This window comes from Chlorocebus sabaeus, chromosome 21 (assembly GCF_047675955.1).
Source record: "Chlorocebus sabaeus isolate Y175 chromosome 21, mChlSab1.0.hap1, whole genome shotgun sequence".
Lineage (NCBI taxonomy): Eukaryota > Metazoa > Chordata > Mammalia > Primates > Cercopithecidae > Chlorocebus > Chlorocebus sabaeus.
The window spans coordinates 108,682,694-108,701,855 of NC_132924.1; the positions used below are offsets into that span (position 1 = coordinate 108,682,694).

The 19,162-nt window shown below is 38.4% G+C and overlaps 1 protein-coding gene across 2 annotated transcripts in view; it reads left to right on the plus strand.

Annotated features, from left to right (window-relative positions):
- The window catches only part of NUP205 (nucleoporin 205), a 99,063-nt gene that overhangs the window by 35,997 nt on the left and 43,904 nt on the right, over positions 1-19,162 (plus strand). For both annotated transcript variants that reach the window (XM_037991118.2, XM_037991119.2), the window contains exons 13-22: positions 1,285-1,467; positions 4,099-4,149; positions 4,727-4,936; positions 8,325-8,424; positions 8,823-8,960; positions 10,260-10,449; positions 11,795-11,915; positions 13,593-13,674; positions 14,181-14,345; positions 14,674-14,798. In XM_037991118.2, the coding sequence (XP_037847046.2) occupies positions 1,285-1,467; positions 4,099-4,149; positions 4,727-4,936; positions 8,325-8,424; positions 8,823-8,960; positions 10,260-10,449; positions 11,795-11,915; positions 13,593-13,674; positions 14,181-14,345; positions 14,674-14,798 (1,365 nt within the window). The remainder of the gene's footprint in view (positions 1-1,284; positions 1,468-4,098; positions 4,150-4,726; positions 4,937-8,324; positions 8,425-8,822; positions 8,961-10,259; positions 10,450-11,794; positions 11,916-13,592; positions 13,675-14,180; positions 14,346-14,673; positions 14,799-19,162) is intronic.

The window sequence follows — 19,162 nt, forward strand, 5'->3', positions numbered from 1 at the left end:
AGAGTAATAAACTTAGCCTATGTAGATAGACAGATATATAGCATTCTGCCCTTAAGTTTTTTGTTTTTTGATCTCTAGAGGGTGTAAGTTATGGTAGCCCTGCTCATTGGCATAATCTTAGTATAAAAATAATAGCCTGAGCCTGAAAGAAAATAGTCATAAGGGCAAATTAGAACTGGTTGTTGGATGCATATGCTTCTAGGTTTCCAGCATAGGTGTAGAGGTGTATGTGTGCATTTATGTGTGTATACATAAAGAATATTGTAATTAAAAGTTATTTACTGAATTATTTTTCCTCTCCTTATGCCAAACCATTTTACCTGCCACTACCAAATTGGTCTTTGTAAAAAACATTATTTTCATGACTGTATGTAATTTCCCAACTCGGAAATATCTTTTAGTTGTGTCTGTTGTTCACTAGAATAGTCTGACATTCTCTCTGAAGGGTAGGAATAGGAGCTTCTAAGTTTTTGGCTTTTCTAATGGTACTTAACATTATTAGGCATCAAAATGTCAGTTATTAACTATTTCTCACTGAATTAAAATGGAGATGGGAGGGGAGGATAGGGAAAGGTTAGTTAACATACAAAGTAACACATAGAGAAGAAGAAAGTTCTAGTGTTCTATGGCACTACAGGGTGAATATAACTAGCAGTAATTCATTGTATATGTTCAAAAGCCAGAAGAGAGGATTTTGAATGTTCCCAACACAAAGAAATGAGAAATGTTAGATGATGGGTATCCTAATTACCTTGATTTGATCATTACATATTGTATACATGTATCAAAATATGACTCTGTACCCTGTAAATATATATAGTTATTACATATCAACGAAAAATGGAAAAAAGTTATGATACTTGATACTGTATATCTCCATATTTTCGAGAGAAGGACAAGATTTTTTTTTCATTCATACTTTATATTGCAGTATAATATATTGTTCCAGAAAGGATTTAAGATGCCTAGGTAAGATTTATCCAACCCTTGCAGACCATTTATCTTTATTTGTATTATTTCTCATACTTGGAACTGCAAAAGTAATTCTACAAAGTCTATTTCTCCTCCAGTTTTTTACTTTGAATGAATGAGTGACCTGATTTGATGTGTTGGTAGACTTCAAACATAAATGATAGGCTTATTTTTGTTATTTAGTATATTTTGTATTTAGTATATATTAAACCTATGAGGACTCAGTATAAATGATAGCAATTTAGATGATTGCTGGTCATTTTCTTAACTTTTAAAAATGGAAAGTCTTGTTCTTTTTGTGTCAATTCTTAGAGTGAAAATGCTCGCTTGGCACTCTGTGAACACCCTCAGTGGACCCCTGTTGTGGTGATTCTGGGACTTCTCCAATGCAGTATTCCCCCTGTCCTAAAAGCTGAGCTACTGAAGACACTCGCAGCTTTTGGAAAATCTCCTGAAATTGCTGCTTCCCTTTGGCAGTCATTGGAATACACTCAGGTAGGGCTCTGAAGTCCCATATTTATATTATCCCAATATGGAAAGTTGGGCTTGATAATACCATAGAAGCAAGAGCATTCGATTGAAATTTATAGTACATCATGAACATCCCCACTAGAGTTACGGTTTAGGGACTGAGCATAGCAATAGAAACTAATAGACCTGGGTTTTTTTCTTAGATTGGTTGATAACTTCACTAGATTACCAGAGATTGGTTCTTCGTGTACTGTACCTCTCTGAAGACCTTGTTTTTCAATGTCTATAAGATATTACTAGATGGACAGAATTCCTCCACTCTGTCTTTAAACCAGGCTGATGTAAGCCCTCACAAGTCACCTGCACTCATTAAATGTAGGGAATGTTTGTTTTTCTTATCTGCTCTTTCCTGCCCTATACCAGAAGAGTGAAGTATCTCTATATAGCTACATGGTCACTAGGGTTGTTTTTCCATTAAAGGGCAGGTGTAACTGTCAAGTTTGCACATAATTTTTTTTTTTTTTTTTTTTTTAAGACAGGGTCTCGCTCTGTTGGCAAGGATGGAGTGAGTGCAGTTGTGTGATCTCAGCTCGCTGCAGCCTCCACCTCCCGGATTGAAGTGATTCTTGTGCCTCAGCCTCCTAAGTAGCTGGGATTACAGGCTTGCGCTACTATGCCCTGCTAATTTTTGTATTTTTAGTAGAGATGGGGTTTTGTCATGTTGTCCAGGCTGGTCTTGAACTCCTGGCTTAAAGTGATCTGCCCTCCTTGGCCTCCCAAAGTGCTGGGATTACAGGTGTGAACCACCACACCTAGCCTGCAGAGAAATTTTAACAGCATTTAGAATACTTTTTATTGGTGTTTATGAAGGTTTATTTCCAGGACCATAATCTTAACTTTGGGCAGAAAGGGAATGTTACAGTTTGATTTTTTGACTTCCGTACCCTGAGGGAATGTACCTATGCTGATGTGGGGAAGTAAATGGATGATATAATGTTTGAAGTCTCCTTAACTTCAAAATTATTAACATTCTTTTCTCTAAAGATAAGCTCCGTTAAAAATTTTCTATCAGGTATAATTATTTTATATGTGATAAAAAAGGAAAATACGGATGCGCTTTATAGACGTATCTCTAGGAAAATGGTTAGGTGGGATTATATCTGTCTTGGAAGTAATACAACTTAAGAGAGTCTGAGATTCTAACTCATTATTCATAGAAGCAAAAACATTTTTTTTTAAGATGGAGTTTTGCTCTTGTTGCCCAGGCTGGAGTGCAATGGTGTGATCTCGGCTCACTGCAACCTCCGCCTCCTGGGTTCAAGCGATTCTCCTGCCTCAGCCTCCCGAGTAGCTGGGATTACAGGCATGCACCACCACACCTGGCTAATTTTGTATTTTTAGTAGAGACGGGGTTTCTCCATGTTGGTTAGGCTGGTCTTGAACTCCCGACCTCAGGTGATCTGCCTGCCTCGGCCTCCCAAAGTGCTGAGATTACAGGCATGAGCCACCATGCCCAGCCGGAAGCATCCATTTTGAAGCAGTGAAGTACTCTAGATTATTTTCTAACATATGTATCCTGAAGATGTTATTGATACTTTGTTAACATAATAATTAACGGAGTTGGGGTTTGCTGCGAGGCTGAGTAACTTTTGGCTTACTATTGATACTTCACCTTTTGATTCCTGAGTGTACCAATACTTACTAGTGTCTTACAGGCTTAGTACTTCTTTACACCTGAAATCAAATGTGATTGGGTTTAGACATTTGTATCCTTAGAGCAACACTATTGTTTTTAAAGGATTCTACCTAATTAGTATACTTTTGATTTGCAAGAAAGTAAAGTATCATGACAGTAGCATTATTTATTATACCATAAACTACTTAGGCCCATATCAAGGTCTGGACAGAACATCTTAAGTCAAAACTTCAGCCTCCTTTAACAAACCCGTTCTTAAGAAGTTTATTGGCTGGGCGCAGTGACTCACCCCTGTAATCCCAGCACTTTGGGAGGCCAAGGCGGGCGGATCACCTGAGGTCAGAAGTTTGAGACCAGCCTGGCCAACATGGTGAAACCTTGTCTCTACTAAAAGTACACACACAAAAAAATTAACTGGGTATAGTGACACATGCCTGTAGTCCCAGCTACTTGGGAAGCTGAGGCAGGAGAATTGCTTGAGCCCAGGAGACGGCGGTTGCAGTGAGCTGAGATCATGCCACTGTACTCCAGCCTGGCCGACAGAGCGAGACTCTGTCTCAAAAGAAAAAAAAAGGAAAGAGAAAAAGAAGTTTACTTTTTGGGTTTTTTGTGCCATCAGTAGGATTAGTTAACAGTCCAGTATCTTGAACACTGGTGAGATTTCATCCCATAAATCCTTTTTAAAGATTCATTTCCTAGAATATCTGAGAGGAAATTTGCTGAAAAAATGTCATGTGTGCTCTTAGAAACTATCAATTTTTAGAACCCCAGGCAGTCAAAAGTTCTATCGCAACCTGACAGAACTGCTAACGAAAGTCCATCCAGGGACTGATTGTCTTTTTGATGGACGTTGTGAGATCTGTGGGTCCAGTGGGATATGTGACTATTATATTGCAAAGCCACTAATATTCACTGATGAATGAGGGGTGCTTCTGACATCTACTTCTTACTATTTTAAGATACTGCAGACCGTGAGGATTCCAAGCCAGAGGCAAGCTATTGGTATTGAGGTAAAGTTTTCCTTTTAGTTTAAATGCTAATTCATTCATGCATGTAATGATAAGAAGTCTATGAATCATTCTTACCCTTTTATGTTTCCATAATTTTCAAATTTAATGTATTTTTATTTGAAGGGTTTTCTAATCAGTGTTGAAATAGAGATGAAACTTTTAATAAAAGGAACCAAAATATTTAGTGTTTCAGAGTTAGAAAAGGATGTTACATGGCAGCCATCCAAATGGAAGGTTCTTGATTTTAACTCAATTTAATTAGATTACTTGAGTCAACCTGAAATGAGAATTGTTTTCTTTTCTCTCTAATTCTCCCTCTCTTTTAAAAGAAACTTTAAAGATTTCTGTTTTTTAATTCAAGTTTGGGGACAATAAGTGGGAATTTGGAGTTCTTCCATCTGACTCATCTGGATTCATGTAATACTTTTTTATCTTTTCCTCTAAATGAAAAACAGAAATATCTGTTATGTCTTTTGGTGTGAGTTAGCACTATTAATAAGTTAATGTCTGCATAATACTCTGCACTTCATAGCTAATAGTTTTTATTACCAAGTTTTCTTTCTTTTTTATTTGGAAGGTTGAACTAAATGAAATAGAATCCCGGTGTGAAGAATACCCGTTAACTCGGGCCTTTTGCCAGCTCATTAGTACCCTGGTGGAGAGCTCATTTCCTTCTAATTTGGGTGCTGGACTGCGGCCCCCTGGCTTTGACCCTTATTTGCAGTTCCTTAGAGACTCTGTGTTTCTACGATTCCGTACGAGAGCTTACCGGAGAGCAGCTGAAAAGGTTATGTTCAGAGAAAAACTTTTATCTCCTTATGCATCTCCTGCTTTTCTTTTATCAAAAGTATACGGTGCTAAATTCATGTTAGCTTTTGAAAGGGGGTAAAATTCACAGTCTTTATTTTGAAATATCTATGGTCTGATTAGTTTATGTGCACTAAAAAATAAATTTGATCATGAAAACCCAAGCACTGACATTAGTCATCATTAATCTAATCGATAGGAGTTCATCTTCAGATCCTTTTTGACTGAAATGGAACAAAAAGTGTCACATTTGTTGGAAACACACTAGTACTGCTAATTGGAATGGTTTAGGTTAGGGATTGAAATAAGTTTAAACTTGCACACCAGTTTCTATTGATTAGTGGCACTGGATTGTAGAGTATTGGCTTAGGGGGATGGAGTATTGTAATCCATTAGGCATGTCTGCCATGGATAGAGGCTGAGAGAGCACTGATCTTTATGACACATTTGCTCTGGTTGCAAGACACTAACCAGTGAGCTTATATATATCATTTTATATAATTCCAATATTACCATGAGGCAGGTACTATTTAATATTCCCATTTTACAGATGGAGGCTTAGCAAGGTTAAGGAACTTGCCTAAGGTCCAGGACCAGGATTTGAACCTAGGACTCTGATTCCAGATCCAAGCTCATAACCACTAAGCTATGTAAGAGACTCTTGTAGGTTCTGATGTAATTCACGTTAGTCTATAATACTGTTTATTAACCTTAAATAATACTCTTGGTTGTATCTTATAGGAACATTTCTGCTTTATTTTGGTAGTTGGCTGTTTTTGACCCTGTTGGGTTTTTTTGTGTTGTATTAATGATGATAAACATAATTTAGTTAATACAAATTTGGAGAAATTAGGAAAATACAAAAAATATAAGAAAAAGGCCAGGTACAGTGGCTTACGCCTGTAATTCCAGCACTTTGAGAGACCGAGATGGGTAGATCACTTGAGGTCAGGAGTTCCAGACCAGCCTGACCAAACTGGTGAAACGCTGTCTCTACAAAAATACAAAAATTAGCTAGGCATGGTGGCGCACAGCTGTAATCCCAGCCACTCGGGAGGCTGAGGCAGGATAATTGCTTGAACCAGGGAGGTAGAGGTTGCAGTGAGCCGAGATCACACCACTGCACTCCAGCCTGGGCAGCAGAGCGAGACTCCATCTGAAAATATATATATATATATATATATTTATATGTATGTGTATGTGTGTATATATGTGTGTGTGTGTATATATGTATATGAAGAAATTATATCATCCTTAATTTTGTTGCCAAGGGAAGAATAATTACTTTCAGTCTTTTTTTTATGCCTGTATACTTAATTAACATTTGAGATAATTAGTTATATTACTTTGTATTTCTTTTTTGTCCACTTAGCATCATGGGGATTTTTTTTCATATCCTAGGATATTCTTTGAAAATAGTCTTTTTAGGCTGGGTGCGGTGGCTCACACCTGTAATCCCAGCACTTTGGGAGGCCAAGGCGGGTGGATCACAAGGTCAGGAGATCAATACCATCCTGGCTAACACGGTGAAACCGTGTCTCTACTAAAAATACAAAAAAATTAGCCGGGCATGGTGGCGGGCACCTGTAGTCTCAGGTACTCGGGAGTCTGAGGCAGGAGAATGGCGTGAACCCAGGAGGCGGAGCTGGCAGTGAGCCGAGACCACACCACTGCATTCCAGCCTGGGTGACAGAGCAAGACTCTGTCTCAAAAAAAAAAAAAAAAGAAAATAGTCTTTTTAGTGACTGCATAAAACCTATTACTTGTATCTAGCATAGTTTATTCACTGACCTGTCATTGGATATAGCTTGTTTTTGATATTTAGATACAAATAATTGAAGTTCTTTTTTTGTCAATTGCATTAGCATTTTGGCTTGCCAGGTTGTAAAAATGAACACTGAGATGGAGTATAAATTTTACTTAAGCTCTAGAACTACCTTGTTGACATATATTTCCTGATGGGAAGAAAACAATCACAGCAAGCATGCCTCATGAATAAAGTCATTTCAGATGAATAATGAGTGCTGATAATTACAGCACTCATTTCATCAAAATGTTCTGGTACTTTTTTTACAGTTGTTTTAAATGTCTTATATGCTTTTTCTTAAAAAGATCATTGTGATCTGAGTGTTTAGAGCATTAGTCAGCCACATTCTCTCCAGATGCCATCACTTTTCACGCATGCAGAGCCACACTTCAAGTGTCGCTGCTTTTCCCTAGCTGCCATTCATTTCAGTTCCACCCCTACTTACCCTAAAAAATTTTCCCTCAATGTTGTGAATTTGTTTTACTTGAAAGTGTTCTTAAGATCTAATTTATATGACTATTTTAGGACACTAGCTGCTCACACAAACAGTGCTTTGGATTGAGATAAATAACAAGGTGTTAGAGGCAATCAGTATGTTTACCAGTCCTAAATCCATTATTATGTGGTAATATGCCTTTTTTATTTAAATAATTTTTTTGAACATTTTGGAAAGTGCAAAACAGTGAATAATATAAAAATAATGAAAAAGTCACTTTATAGTCCCATTTTCTAACTCAGCCTTGATACAATTAATGTGCAGTGGAAATAATAATTTTAAAATAGTAATTCAAAAAACCACCCTGTCTACAATGACCAGCACAGTCTTATTAAAATTCTTTGTAGTGGATTTTTTAAGCAAAGTTTTAATTTTACTGGTTATGCGGTTGTATATAATTTTTTTGGCATAGGTATTTTTCTTTACTGGTGCATAGCTTTTAAATACATTTTGAACAAGAAGGCGATAATGGGATTATTTGGGGCAAGCCTACCAGTGATTGTGTCTTCTTACCTTCTTTGACTATAGCCATGGATGGAACCCTGGTCTAAGAACGAGAAGGCCTGGGCTCGACTTTTCAGCCTGTTTGTTGCCAGACTTTATGGTCTTGGGGAATTCATTCATTGCTTTGAGCTTCACTTGCTTCACTTATAAGGAGTTTAGATGAGATGATTTATCAGATTCCATGCAGCCGAGCATCTTAGAGAAAATGTGAAATATTTGGCACTTGAAAAGTGTCCAAATTTGATGTTTAATTATAAATTGAATATGACTAGATACTAAATGTTGTCAATGTATTAATGAATTCCAGACATCTCCTATAAAAATGTATCTTTAAGAATAATGAATTAAAAATATTTTACCTTGAAAATGAGCCAATTCATTATCTTTTAGCAAAATAAAGCAAAATGAATTGGGATTTCTATATTGCTTAGCCTAAGTGAATAAAGTAGATAAGAAACTTCACTCATTTACTGGCAAAAGAAGGGGAAAGAGGGAAAAGCCTTGCAAGGCCACCACCTTGGTCTGGTTTATTGTTGTTGACATATTTGTATCTTTCTGCAGTGGGAAGTTGCTGAGGTGGTTTTGGAGGTGTTTTATAAATTGCTCAGAGATTATGAGCCTCAGCTTGAAGATTTTGTAGACCAGTTTGTGGAACTACAAGGTAATTTAATTCCGTCACTTTCAAATAAGGTATCAATTATTTATAATTTATAAATTATGACTGTGATACATAAATTTAAAATTATACTTTTAAATTAGAATTTAATCTTTTGTTTCTTTGTTTTGATCATTTTAATTTTTCTGTTCAAGAGAAAAAATTATTGCATGGAAGATCAAGAACACTGCGTTACAGTTTCTTTAATGAGTTAACAGAATAGTTGACTAACTGCTTCATGCAGATTCACCCGTAGGAGAATTACTGTTGTGTTTCTAAATTGAAACTTGCCTTTATCTATTTAGATGCCATCTAATTTATAAGTCTCATACATTTCATATAAATCAAGGGTGTGACAAAAATACTAACCCATCATCTCTTGGAAAATGTTATGTTCTATTTAGGAGAAGAAATCATAGCCTATAAGCCACCTGGATTTAGTCTGATGTATCATCTGCTGAATGAGTCACCAATGTTGGAGCTTGCTCTCAGTTTACTGGAAGAAGGAGTTAAGCAGCTTGACACCTATGCCCCCTTTCCTGGTATATACTTAAAAGTCTTCATGTCTTGCAAACAGTTTTAATGTTTTCATCTTTTGTAAACTGAGAATTTGAAATAGATGATCTCTGAGGTCATTTTTCCCTGTAAGATTCTCTCTCTGTGTCTGAAGTGGTGTTTTCAATGAATCATTTAAACGAGAGTGTATTGTAAGTAAAAACAGACTAAAGTACAGAGAGATTCTCAGTGTAACTGTGTTTCACTGCAGGGTCTTTTGTTAGGGAAATGATCTTTCTATCATTTTAACATCTTTAACATCCCCAACTTTAAAATACTTTTTTGTCCATCGCCCCCCACCCCATAATATTTTTAAAAGCACTTACTATAGTGTCTGATACATAGTGGTCAATATATTTTACTTGTTATTATTACCACTAATTATTATTTATTGAGTGCTTACTATGTATTTGGCTCTTTTAAAAGCACATCGCATATATTAATGCATTCAATCTATTCAAAAATATGTTAGATCTTATTATTTTCATTTAAAAAATAAAGAAGCTGAAATACAAAGAAGTTACACTGGCTTTCCCTAGCAAATGTGGGAACTGGGATTTGAACCTAGTCAGTTTGGCTCCAGAGCTCATGCTTTTTACCATGATGCTATATTACCTTTACTTAATGTGGGTATGATCAAAATGAGAAAAGAGATTCTAAACATATGAACTGTATAGTCAGAATATACAGGTAAGAAACTATAAGAAAAATCAGGCCACAGTTTTAAATTTGGTCAGTAAGATTATCGGTGATCCCCTTGTTTCTGTATTCTGCTTTATTTTCCACAATGATTTTGTCTTACTTCAGATCAGAGTTTCTCAATTTTGGCACCATTGACAGTTTGGGCTGAATAATTCTTTGTTGTGGATGATGTCCTGTGTATTGTAAGCTGGATGCCAGTAGCACATTTCCAATTATGATAACTAGAAGTGCCTCCAGACATTGTCAAATGTCCCTTGGGGCTCAGTCACCCCATTGAGAACCATTGCTCTAAACAATAAGGGAAAAGATAAAGGAGAAGTGACTTGAGAATCCATTCCATGGAAGTATTCTGGATTGCAAGATAACAGTAACTTGCCTAGATGAATGGTTTTGTGAAGTTGGAATTGAAAGTTTGAAACAATGAGAGCTTAAGTCTCTAGGTTTTGCTGCTGAAAGTTGGAAACAAGAGTCTAAATCTCTAGATTTGAAAATCTAAAACTTGTCATTTGTCTTTTTTTCCCAAGAATTGACTGTGAGTTTTTAAGATAAATTTAGAACTTTCTAACTTTATTTTTGGTTGATAGGGAAAAAACACCTGGAGAAAGCAGTACAGCATTGCCTTGCACTTCTCAATCTTACTCTGCAAAAGGAGAATCTTTTTATGGACCTTCTAAGAGAAAGTCAACTGGCTCTAATAGTCTCTCCTTTAGAACAGCTTTTGCAGGGAATTAATCCCAGAACTAAGAAGGCAGATAATGTGGTAAACATTGCCAGGTAAGTTACCTTTGTAGGTAGAGAAATGAAATAAACAGATAGACATTCTAGCTTTGATTTTCAAATCTGGTTAGATATCTAGTGCATTACTTTTTTTTCTTTTTGCCTCATTTTACTTTTTTTTTTTTGAGACGAAGTCTCGCTCTGTCGCCCAGGCTGGAGTGCAGTGGCATGATCTCAGCTCACTGCAACCTCCGCCTCCTGAGTTGAAGTGATTCTCCTGCCTCAGCCTCCTGAGTAGCTGGGATTACAGGTGAGCACCACCATGCTCGGCTAATTTTTGTATTTTTAGTAGAGACGGGGTTTCACCATGTTGGTCAGGCTGGTCTCGAACTCCTGACCTCATGATCCGCCAGCCTCAGCCTCCCAAAGTGCTGGGATTATAAGCGTGAGCCACCACGCCTGACCTCATTTTACTCTTGCCTTCTCTAACTACCCTGATATTAATTACTCTGAACCTTAAAATTTCTTCCATGTTCTAAAAATCCAAGTCTTTTTTTTTTTTTTTTTTTTTTTTTTTTGGGAGACAGAATTTCGCTCTGTCACCCAGACTGGAGTGCAGTGCTGCAATCTTGGCTCACTGTAACCTTCGCCTCCCAGGCTCAGGTGATTCTCCCACCTCAGCCTCCCAGGTAGCTGGGACTGTAGATGCGCACCTCCACGCCCAGCTAATTTTTGTATTTTTAGTAGAGTTGGGCTTTCACCATATTGGCCAGTCTGGTCTCAAACTTCTGACCTCAAGCAATCTGCCCACCTCAGCCTCCCAAAGTGGTGGGATTACAGGATTACAGGTGTGAGCCACCGTGCCCACCCGAAATCTCTAAGTCGAAAATGACAATATTGTCTGTCTCCTGTAGGGAAACTAGGTGTTTGGAGGATAGGGCTGGACAGGAAGCAAACTTGGCACAGAAAACTTGAGCTTTCTGGTGGTTTAATATTCCATGGCTTGTAGAAGCATCACCCCAATCTCTGCTTTCAGTGCCGCATGGCATTTTCCCTGTGTGTGTATGTTTGTGTCTGAATTTACCCTTTTTATGAGGACACCAGTCATATTTTATTAGGGCCCTCCTTAATGACCTCATCTGAACTTCTTTGACTATGTATGCAAAGACCCTACTTTCAAATAAGGTCACTGGGTTAGCCAGACTTTACATAAGGATTTTGGGGCCAGGAACATGATTCGACCCCTAACAGACTGCATCTGTTTAGAAGGGGACAACTTTTTCTAATTTACCTCAAAGTGCTGTATGGGCAGGGGAAGCCCTGGTTCTAAATTTTCTTTATTGGGAATAGTGAGACACCAAAAATTTTATCGCTGTTCCTTAAATGATTTCTTTTTTTAAAGATACCTGTATCATGGCAATACTAATCCAGAATTGGCTTTTGAAAGTGCCAAGATCCTCTGTTGTATCTCTTGCAACTCTAATATTCAGATAAAGTTGGTTGGAGATTTCACACATGACCAGGTAACTGATTTTGTTGCTGTTGTTATTTTTTGGTGCATTATGCATTTTGACTATATATGAAAGTTATAGTGTCTATAGAGGAATCATATTCTTGGTTGTGGAAAAATTCATTAAGAGTAAGTATATTTCTATAGGATGGGTGAAAACCTATCCACGAACTTGGCTATAACTTATCTTTGAAGATGATGCTATTCGCAGTGTTACTGCATATATTATAGTATGTGACTGTATAGCCTAACACAACCACTGCTACTCTAGGCACGTTTAAAATTATTAGGTTTGCTGTAACTTGTTTGTTTACTGCTCCCGACCTGTCAGTTGCCTGTGTTCTAAGTGAGCCTCTGCAGTTCTGAATATCTCGTTGTTGTAAGTTGTCTACTTCACTGGTTTTCTTGTGATCCACCTGTGTGTCACTTCATTTGATAACACTGCAGAGTGTTTTTAGGAGTTCCTCTTTTTATTCATTTTATAATAGTTCTGTTCACTGAATACCTACAATTGCTGAATCTGCTTTTTTTCTTTATGAACATTTCATCCCACTGTCTTTATGTTGGCAGTCACTGCTTTAGCTAGTTGAAGAATTTTTATTTTTCTTCTTTTGATACAGGAACTCGCTCTGTCACCCAGGCTGGAGTGCAGTGGCACAATCTCAGCTCCCTGCAGCCTCTGCCCCCAGGCTCAAGCGATCCTACAGGCGCATGCCACCACACCCAGCTAGTTTTTTTGTATTTTTTTGTAGAGACAAGATTTTACCATGTTGCCCAGGCTGGTCTTGAATTCTAGAGCTCAAGCAGTGTGCCCACCTCGGCCTCCCAAAGTGCTGGGATTACAGACGTGAGCCACCGTGCCTGGCCTCGTTGAAGGATTTTGTTGTGTAGTCCTTCATAGAGTCCCTATTTTGAAATAAGGACTCTTCTGGCATGTTGATGGCACAGATCTTCTTTTGTGTTATAGTCTCTCACATCTAGTACCTTTAGTATCCCTAGATACCACTATCTGTCAGTAGTAACCTCTAGTTGTGATTACTTAGATGACTCCACTTATTTCTAAGTTCCCTTTGGAGTGGTGGTACCACCCATCATGAGAACCACCATAAGTGTAAATCTCATCTGTGGCTTACGGATGAGATTTATGAAACCATGTGATAATCAGGGGATGCTATAGGTTTTTGATGTGCTGATTTTTTTTGGTCGATTTTGGTATAAATTATTATTACTGATTTAACATCCTCCTAGATTATTAAAGGCAAAATCAGCTCAGAAATAGAAAACGAGTGATAAGTAATACATTTCTAAAGAGAGAAGATGAAAATTTTATTTTACGTTTTAGTTAAGATCTCATAACATTGACTGTATAATGAAGAGCTCAGTAAACAGCAGTTTCATGTGATTTGTTTTTTTAACTAGCTTGATTCTTTGGGAAGGAAAATTAGGAAGCAAGTTTTGAAATCAATAAATTTATAAAACTTTTGTTTCTTTAATTATTTGTGTGGAGAGCTAAATTATGGCAACATAAGGAACTGAGTTTTCTATTAAAAATGTAACTAAAATGTAAATACCTAAGCAGATTTGCCTATTTTTCTTTATGGATGAATGTTTATACATATATCAATCATAGTTTTTCTAATATTTAGAAACCTGTAGTAATTTGTCATTTTTTACCTTCATGTTACTTCAGAGTATAAGTCAGAAACTAATGGCTGGATTTGTGGAGTGTTTGGATTGTGAAGATGCAGAAGAATTTGTACGTCTGGAAGAGGGTATGCGTTAGATTAATGTGCATACATGCATTCTTTTACTTTTTATATACGCTTAATTTAAAGAAAGCACTTGTAATTGTTAACTGTTTAGTGATGGTGTAAGAGAAATTGAGAATTTGCTAGAATACAGGTTGAGAATACAAAATTCAGAATAAAATCTGAAACCTTTTGAGCACCACCAACTTGACTGTCAAAGGAAATGCTCATTGGTTCATTTTGGATTTTGAATTTTTGGATTAGGGATGCTCAACCTGTATAATGCAAATATTCTAAAATTCAAAAAATCTGAAATCTGAAGCACTTCTAGTCCCATACATTTCAGATAAAGGGTACTCATCTTGTAAATTTATAAGGTTTTTAGGATTCCTCTTTAAATAAATCTGAAATGAATGCGATAGATAATCAGGCAAATGATCTAAAGAAAACACGGAGATTTGGAATACAAGTTTTGTATTTTTTATTTGACTTATGTTATCTTTCCATTGTTTTGTGATTTCTGCATTAAGGGTCAGATCTTGAAAGGAAATTAGTTGCAATTCGTTATGAAACAAGAATCCACATCTTGAATCTTCTCATTACCTCTCTGGAATGCAATCCACCCAATCTTGCTCTCTACTTGTTGGGCTTTGAATTGAAGAAACCTGTCAGTACTACAAATCTACAAGATCCAGGTATAGCCTAAGACATAAAGGCATTTCTTTCCATCCATATTTGTGTATCCCAGGGGTCATTTATTGTATTGTGGGCTCATGGGATAATTCATTCAAAGAAAAAGTGTATGAAAGGTAAGGTGATGGATGGGTCAGTCCTTAGGGCTTAGAACAAACTGGACAAACTGAGCTATAGAGAATCAGTCTTTATCAATTTTCCGTATCAGTATTTGAAAGAGTGTTTACAGTACAGCATATATTTACAGAATTTAACTTTTGAAAAGGCAATCTGAGATTTTAATGCAGAAATTCTAAAAGAAAAGTTGAATTTCTTTTTGGTTTAATGTAGGAGTGTTAGGTTGCCCTCGGACATGCCTTCACGCCATCCTAAACATCTTGGAAAAAGGAACGGAAGGGAGAACAGGCCCAGTGGCAGTGCGAGAATCTCCTCAACTGGCTGAGCTATGTTATCAGGTACACAGAAAGCTGGGTTTTGTGGTACTTAATAGAAGAAACTTGACCAGGTACATGAGTACACCACAGATATGACAGTATAACAGTGGGACTTCGTTGAAATGAGTTCATTTAGCAGTTTGACCTGTCTTTCATTTGTGGATAAAATCCATAAAGCACAAACCCCAAGATATTATAGATCCAAATCTTACGTTAATCACTTGAAAAATGGAGGAAATAGATTTTTGTGATGGATTTTTACCAGCAGTTTAGAAACTTTTCAACAGTGCTGTGTTTAAAGTAGCTCCTTCTGATGGGTCAGAAGACCTCTGGTTCCCATCTCTGCCCCATGACAGGCAAAGTCACCTTGGGCATGGCATGAAATGTCTCTGAGTCTGAGTTTTTCAATCTGAAATGGACTGTTGAGAGACTTCAATGAGAATGTAAGTGAAAGCACTTTTTTTTTAAGATGGGGTCTCACTGTCACCCAGGCTGGAGTGCAGTGGTGTGATCACAGCTCATCGTAGCCTCAACCTCCCCTGGATCAGATGATCCTCTACCTCAGCCTTCCAGGTAGCTAGTACTATATGTGTGTCCCACCATGCCTGACTAATTTTTGTGTTTATAGTAGAGATGGTGTTTTGCCACGTTGCCCAGGCTGGGAAAGCACTTTTTTTTTTTTGATACAGAGTCTCTTTCTGTCGCCCAGGCTGGAGTACAGTGGCACGATCTCAACTCACTGCAACCTCCCAGGCTCAAGCGACTCTCCTGCCTCAGCCTCCCAAGTAACTGGGACTACAGGTGTGCACCACCATGCCCAGCAATTTTTGTATTTTTAGTAGAGACAGGGTTTCATCGTGTTGGCCAGGATGGTCTCGATCTCTTGACCTTGTGATCCACCTGCCTCGGCCTCCCAAAGTGCTGGAATTAGAGGCATGAGCCACCGTGCCTGGCCAGAAAGCACTTTTTAATAACTAAGTAAATTAAGAAGTCCTATATACAACTATGTTAGGTGGTAGAATGTCCGATTAAGATTTAAACTATAATGAGGGCTGGGCTTGGGCACGGTGGCTCATGCCCATAACCCAGCACTTTGGGAGGCTGAGGTGGTCTGGATCACTTGAGGCCAGGAGTTGGCGACCAGCCTGGGAAACATGGCAAAACCTTGTCTCTGCTAAAAATATAAAAATTAGCTGGGCGTGGTGGCATGTGCCTGTAATCCCAGCTACTTGGGAGGCTCGGGTATGAGAATTACTTGAACCCAGAAGGTAGAGGTTGCAGTGAGCCGAGATCATGCCACTGCACTCCAGCTGGGTGGCAAAGTAAGACTGTCTCAAAAAAATAAAAATAAATAAATAAGTAAACTATAATGAGAACTTTCATTTTGCTTGTTCATTTTTGTTTATTTATTGTTTTATTCATTTTATAAGTGTTTTAAGAACTAGGCTTGGCCGGGCGCAATGACTCACGCTTGTAATCCCAGCACTTTGGGAGGCTAAGGTGGGCAGATCACCTGAGGTTAGGAGTTCAAGACCAGCCTGGCCAACATGATGAAACCCCATCTCTACTAAAAATGCAAAAAAATTAGCCGGGCGTGGTTGTGGACGCCTGTAATCCCAGCTCCTCAGGAGGCTGAGGCAGGACAATTGCTTGTACCTGGGAGGCAGAGGTTGCAGTGAACCTAGATCATACCACTGCACTCCAGCCTGGGCAACAAGAGCGAAACTCTGTCTCAAAAAAAAAAAAAAAAAAAAAGAACTAGGCTTTATAAGCTGTAACTAATTTCTCAATTTAAGTGTTACCCTAAATTTACATTTTTATGATAAGAAATGGCAGATCATGAGGTCAGGAGATTGAGACCATCCTGGTTAACACGGTAAAACCCCGCCTCTACTAAAAATAGAAAAATTAGCCGGGCGTGGTGGCAGGCACCTGTAGTCCCAGCTACTTGGGAGGCTGAGGTGGGAGAATGGCGTGAACCCGGGAGGCGGAGCTTGCAGTGAGCCAAGATCACACTACTGCACTCCAGCCTGGGTGACAGAGCAAGATCCTGTCTCAAAAAAAAAGAAATGCATCACTAACCTGTTAGTGTTACTGGCATAGAGCTTTTTCTTTGTTAATCTCCTGCTTTTCTTTTTGTAATTCTTTGCTATCTTTTCTGTCCTCTGTCCAAACATCCCTTCACTGTAAGTACTGTAGCTAGGTTTTCCTATAAATCAAAATTAATTCTTCCTTAATGGGAGAACAAATTTGATGTACGTATTAGCACAGATTTACAGAATTTGATATATAAGTAGAAACAATTGATAAGCTTAACACCTAGGCTAATGGCAAGTGAAGTAAATGAATGAAGCCAGGGTCCAGTTAAGAAGGGAGCAGGAGGAAGGGAGAATCTGGCGACTGGAGAGCACATGCCTTCCTACTAAACTCTGGCTTATTTTACCATGCCAGAGTGCAGGATTTGTTGGGCCAGATTGTCTGAATTTTTATTTTTATTTTTATTTATTAATTTTTAAAAGGATTTGGAAATCTGAATTTTTGTGAAAGTTGTTCTAATTTTTATAACACTGTACTGGCCAAGGAAAACGTGTCCATACCAGCAGTCTACCAGTTTATAACATACTCTCTGGTTTTTTTTTGTTGTTGTTGCTGTTACTGTTTTTTGAGATGGAGTCTCACTCTATTGCCCAGGCTGGAGTGCAGTGGTGCGATCACAGCTCTCTGCAACCTCCACCTCCCAGGTTCAAGCGATTCTCCTGCCTCAGCCTCCCAAGTAGCTGGGATTACAGGCATGTGCCATCATGCCTGGCTAATTTTGTATTTTTAGTAGAGACAGGGCTTTAACATGTTGTCCAGGCTGGTCTCGAACTCCTGACCTTAGGCGATCCACCTACCTCAGCCTCCCAGGGTGCTGGGATTACAGGCGTGCACCACCGCACCCAACCATAACATATGCTCTGTGACCTTGCTACTCAAATATGGCCCAGAGACCAGTATCATCAGCATTATCTCCTAGGAGCTTATTAGTGCAGAATCCAGGCCCCACTTTAGACCTGATGAGTCAAGATCTGCGTTGTTTACAGAAAGCACTGCTCCATTTATAACTAAATATACTGCTTTTACCTATATGTTTGTGCTTCACCCTGCTTCAGAAAAAAAAATTTAAATCTGTAAGCAAGAAGAGCTTGTTAGTTTAAATAAATCTGATTGTAGGAAAGGGAAATGGTCCTTATTGATACCTTCCTTGTCCTGCAACACAAAGGCTTCTGGGTGAAGAAGCTGAGACCAGGCCTGGTGCCTTTGCCCTCTTTTCTTTAAGAACGGAGATTTCTTCTACCTGGTCTTGGAAACCAGGAAGGATATAGGCCACATCTTAGTAAAATGGCTTGCAGTGCTTTTTGAACTCACTTTTTGTGTCCTCCTCTTCTTCTTTTTTTGGTGGAGGGGGATGTTTGGGGACAGAGTCTTGCTCTGTCACCTAGGCTGGATTGCAGTGGTGTGGTCTTGGCTCACTGCAACCTCCGTCTCCCAGGTTCAAGTGATTCTGATACCTCAGTCTCCCAAGTAGCTGGGATTACAGGCGTCCCCGGGCCACCACGCACGGCTAATTTTTGTATTTTTAGTGGAGATGGGGTTTCCCCATGTTGACCAGGGTGGTCTCAAACTCCTTGCCTCAGGTGATCTGCCTGCCTCGGTCTCCCAAAGTGCTGAGATTACAGGCGTGATTCTCTGTGCCCGGCATTTCTCTTCTAATAGTATTATTTCTTCCACATGTTAGAGTATCTTCTTGTGTTTTCTTAACTTGCTCAGTAATACACCTAACTGATTTTGTTTTGAGAAGTTCAGTATTAGCTTTTTAAGTTTTTGTTTGTTTATAGAATATCAAAACAGTATCAAAACTATTTGAAAGGTCAATGTACATCTGTAGCAGAACTGCTTACTCTTTCCCTTGTCTTCTCTCTCTCTGTTTGTGTATATACATTGTTTATAGTTGTATTTAGTATACATGAAATTTTGTGCACTTTTAACTCCTCTCTGTATAAACTTTCTATGCTGCAACAATGTGAATTACATTCAGGTTGTTCCCAGTTTTTTTTTTTTACTCAGCTCTAACGAACAAAAATCAGCCAGGCATTGTGGCACGTGCCTGTAATCCCAGCTACTTGGGAGACTGAGGCAAGATTGTAAATAAATAAATAATCTTTGGTTGTTTTCTATTTTTCTTAAGAATGTATTTCCAGGCGGGTATGGTGGCTCACACCTGTAATCCCAGCACTTTGGGAGCCTGAGACGGGCAGATCACGAGGTCAGGAGATCAGGACTATCCTGGCTAACACGGTGAAACTCTATCTCTACTAAAAATACAAAAACAAAAAATTAGCCAG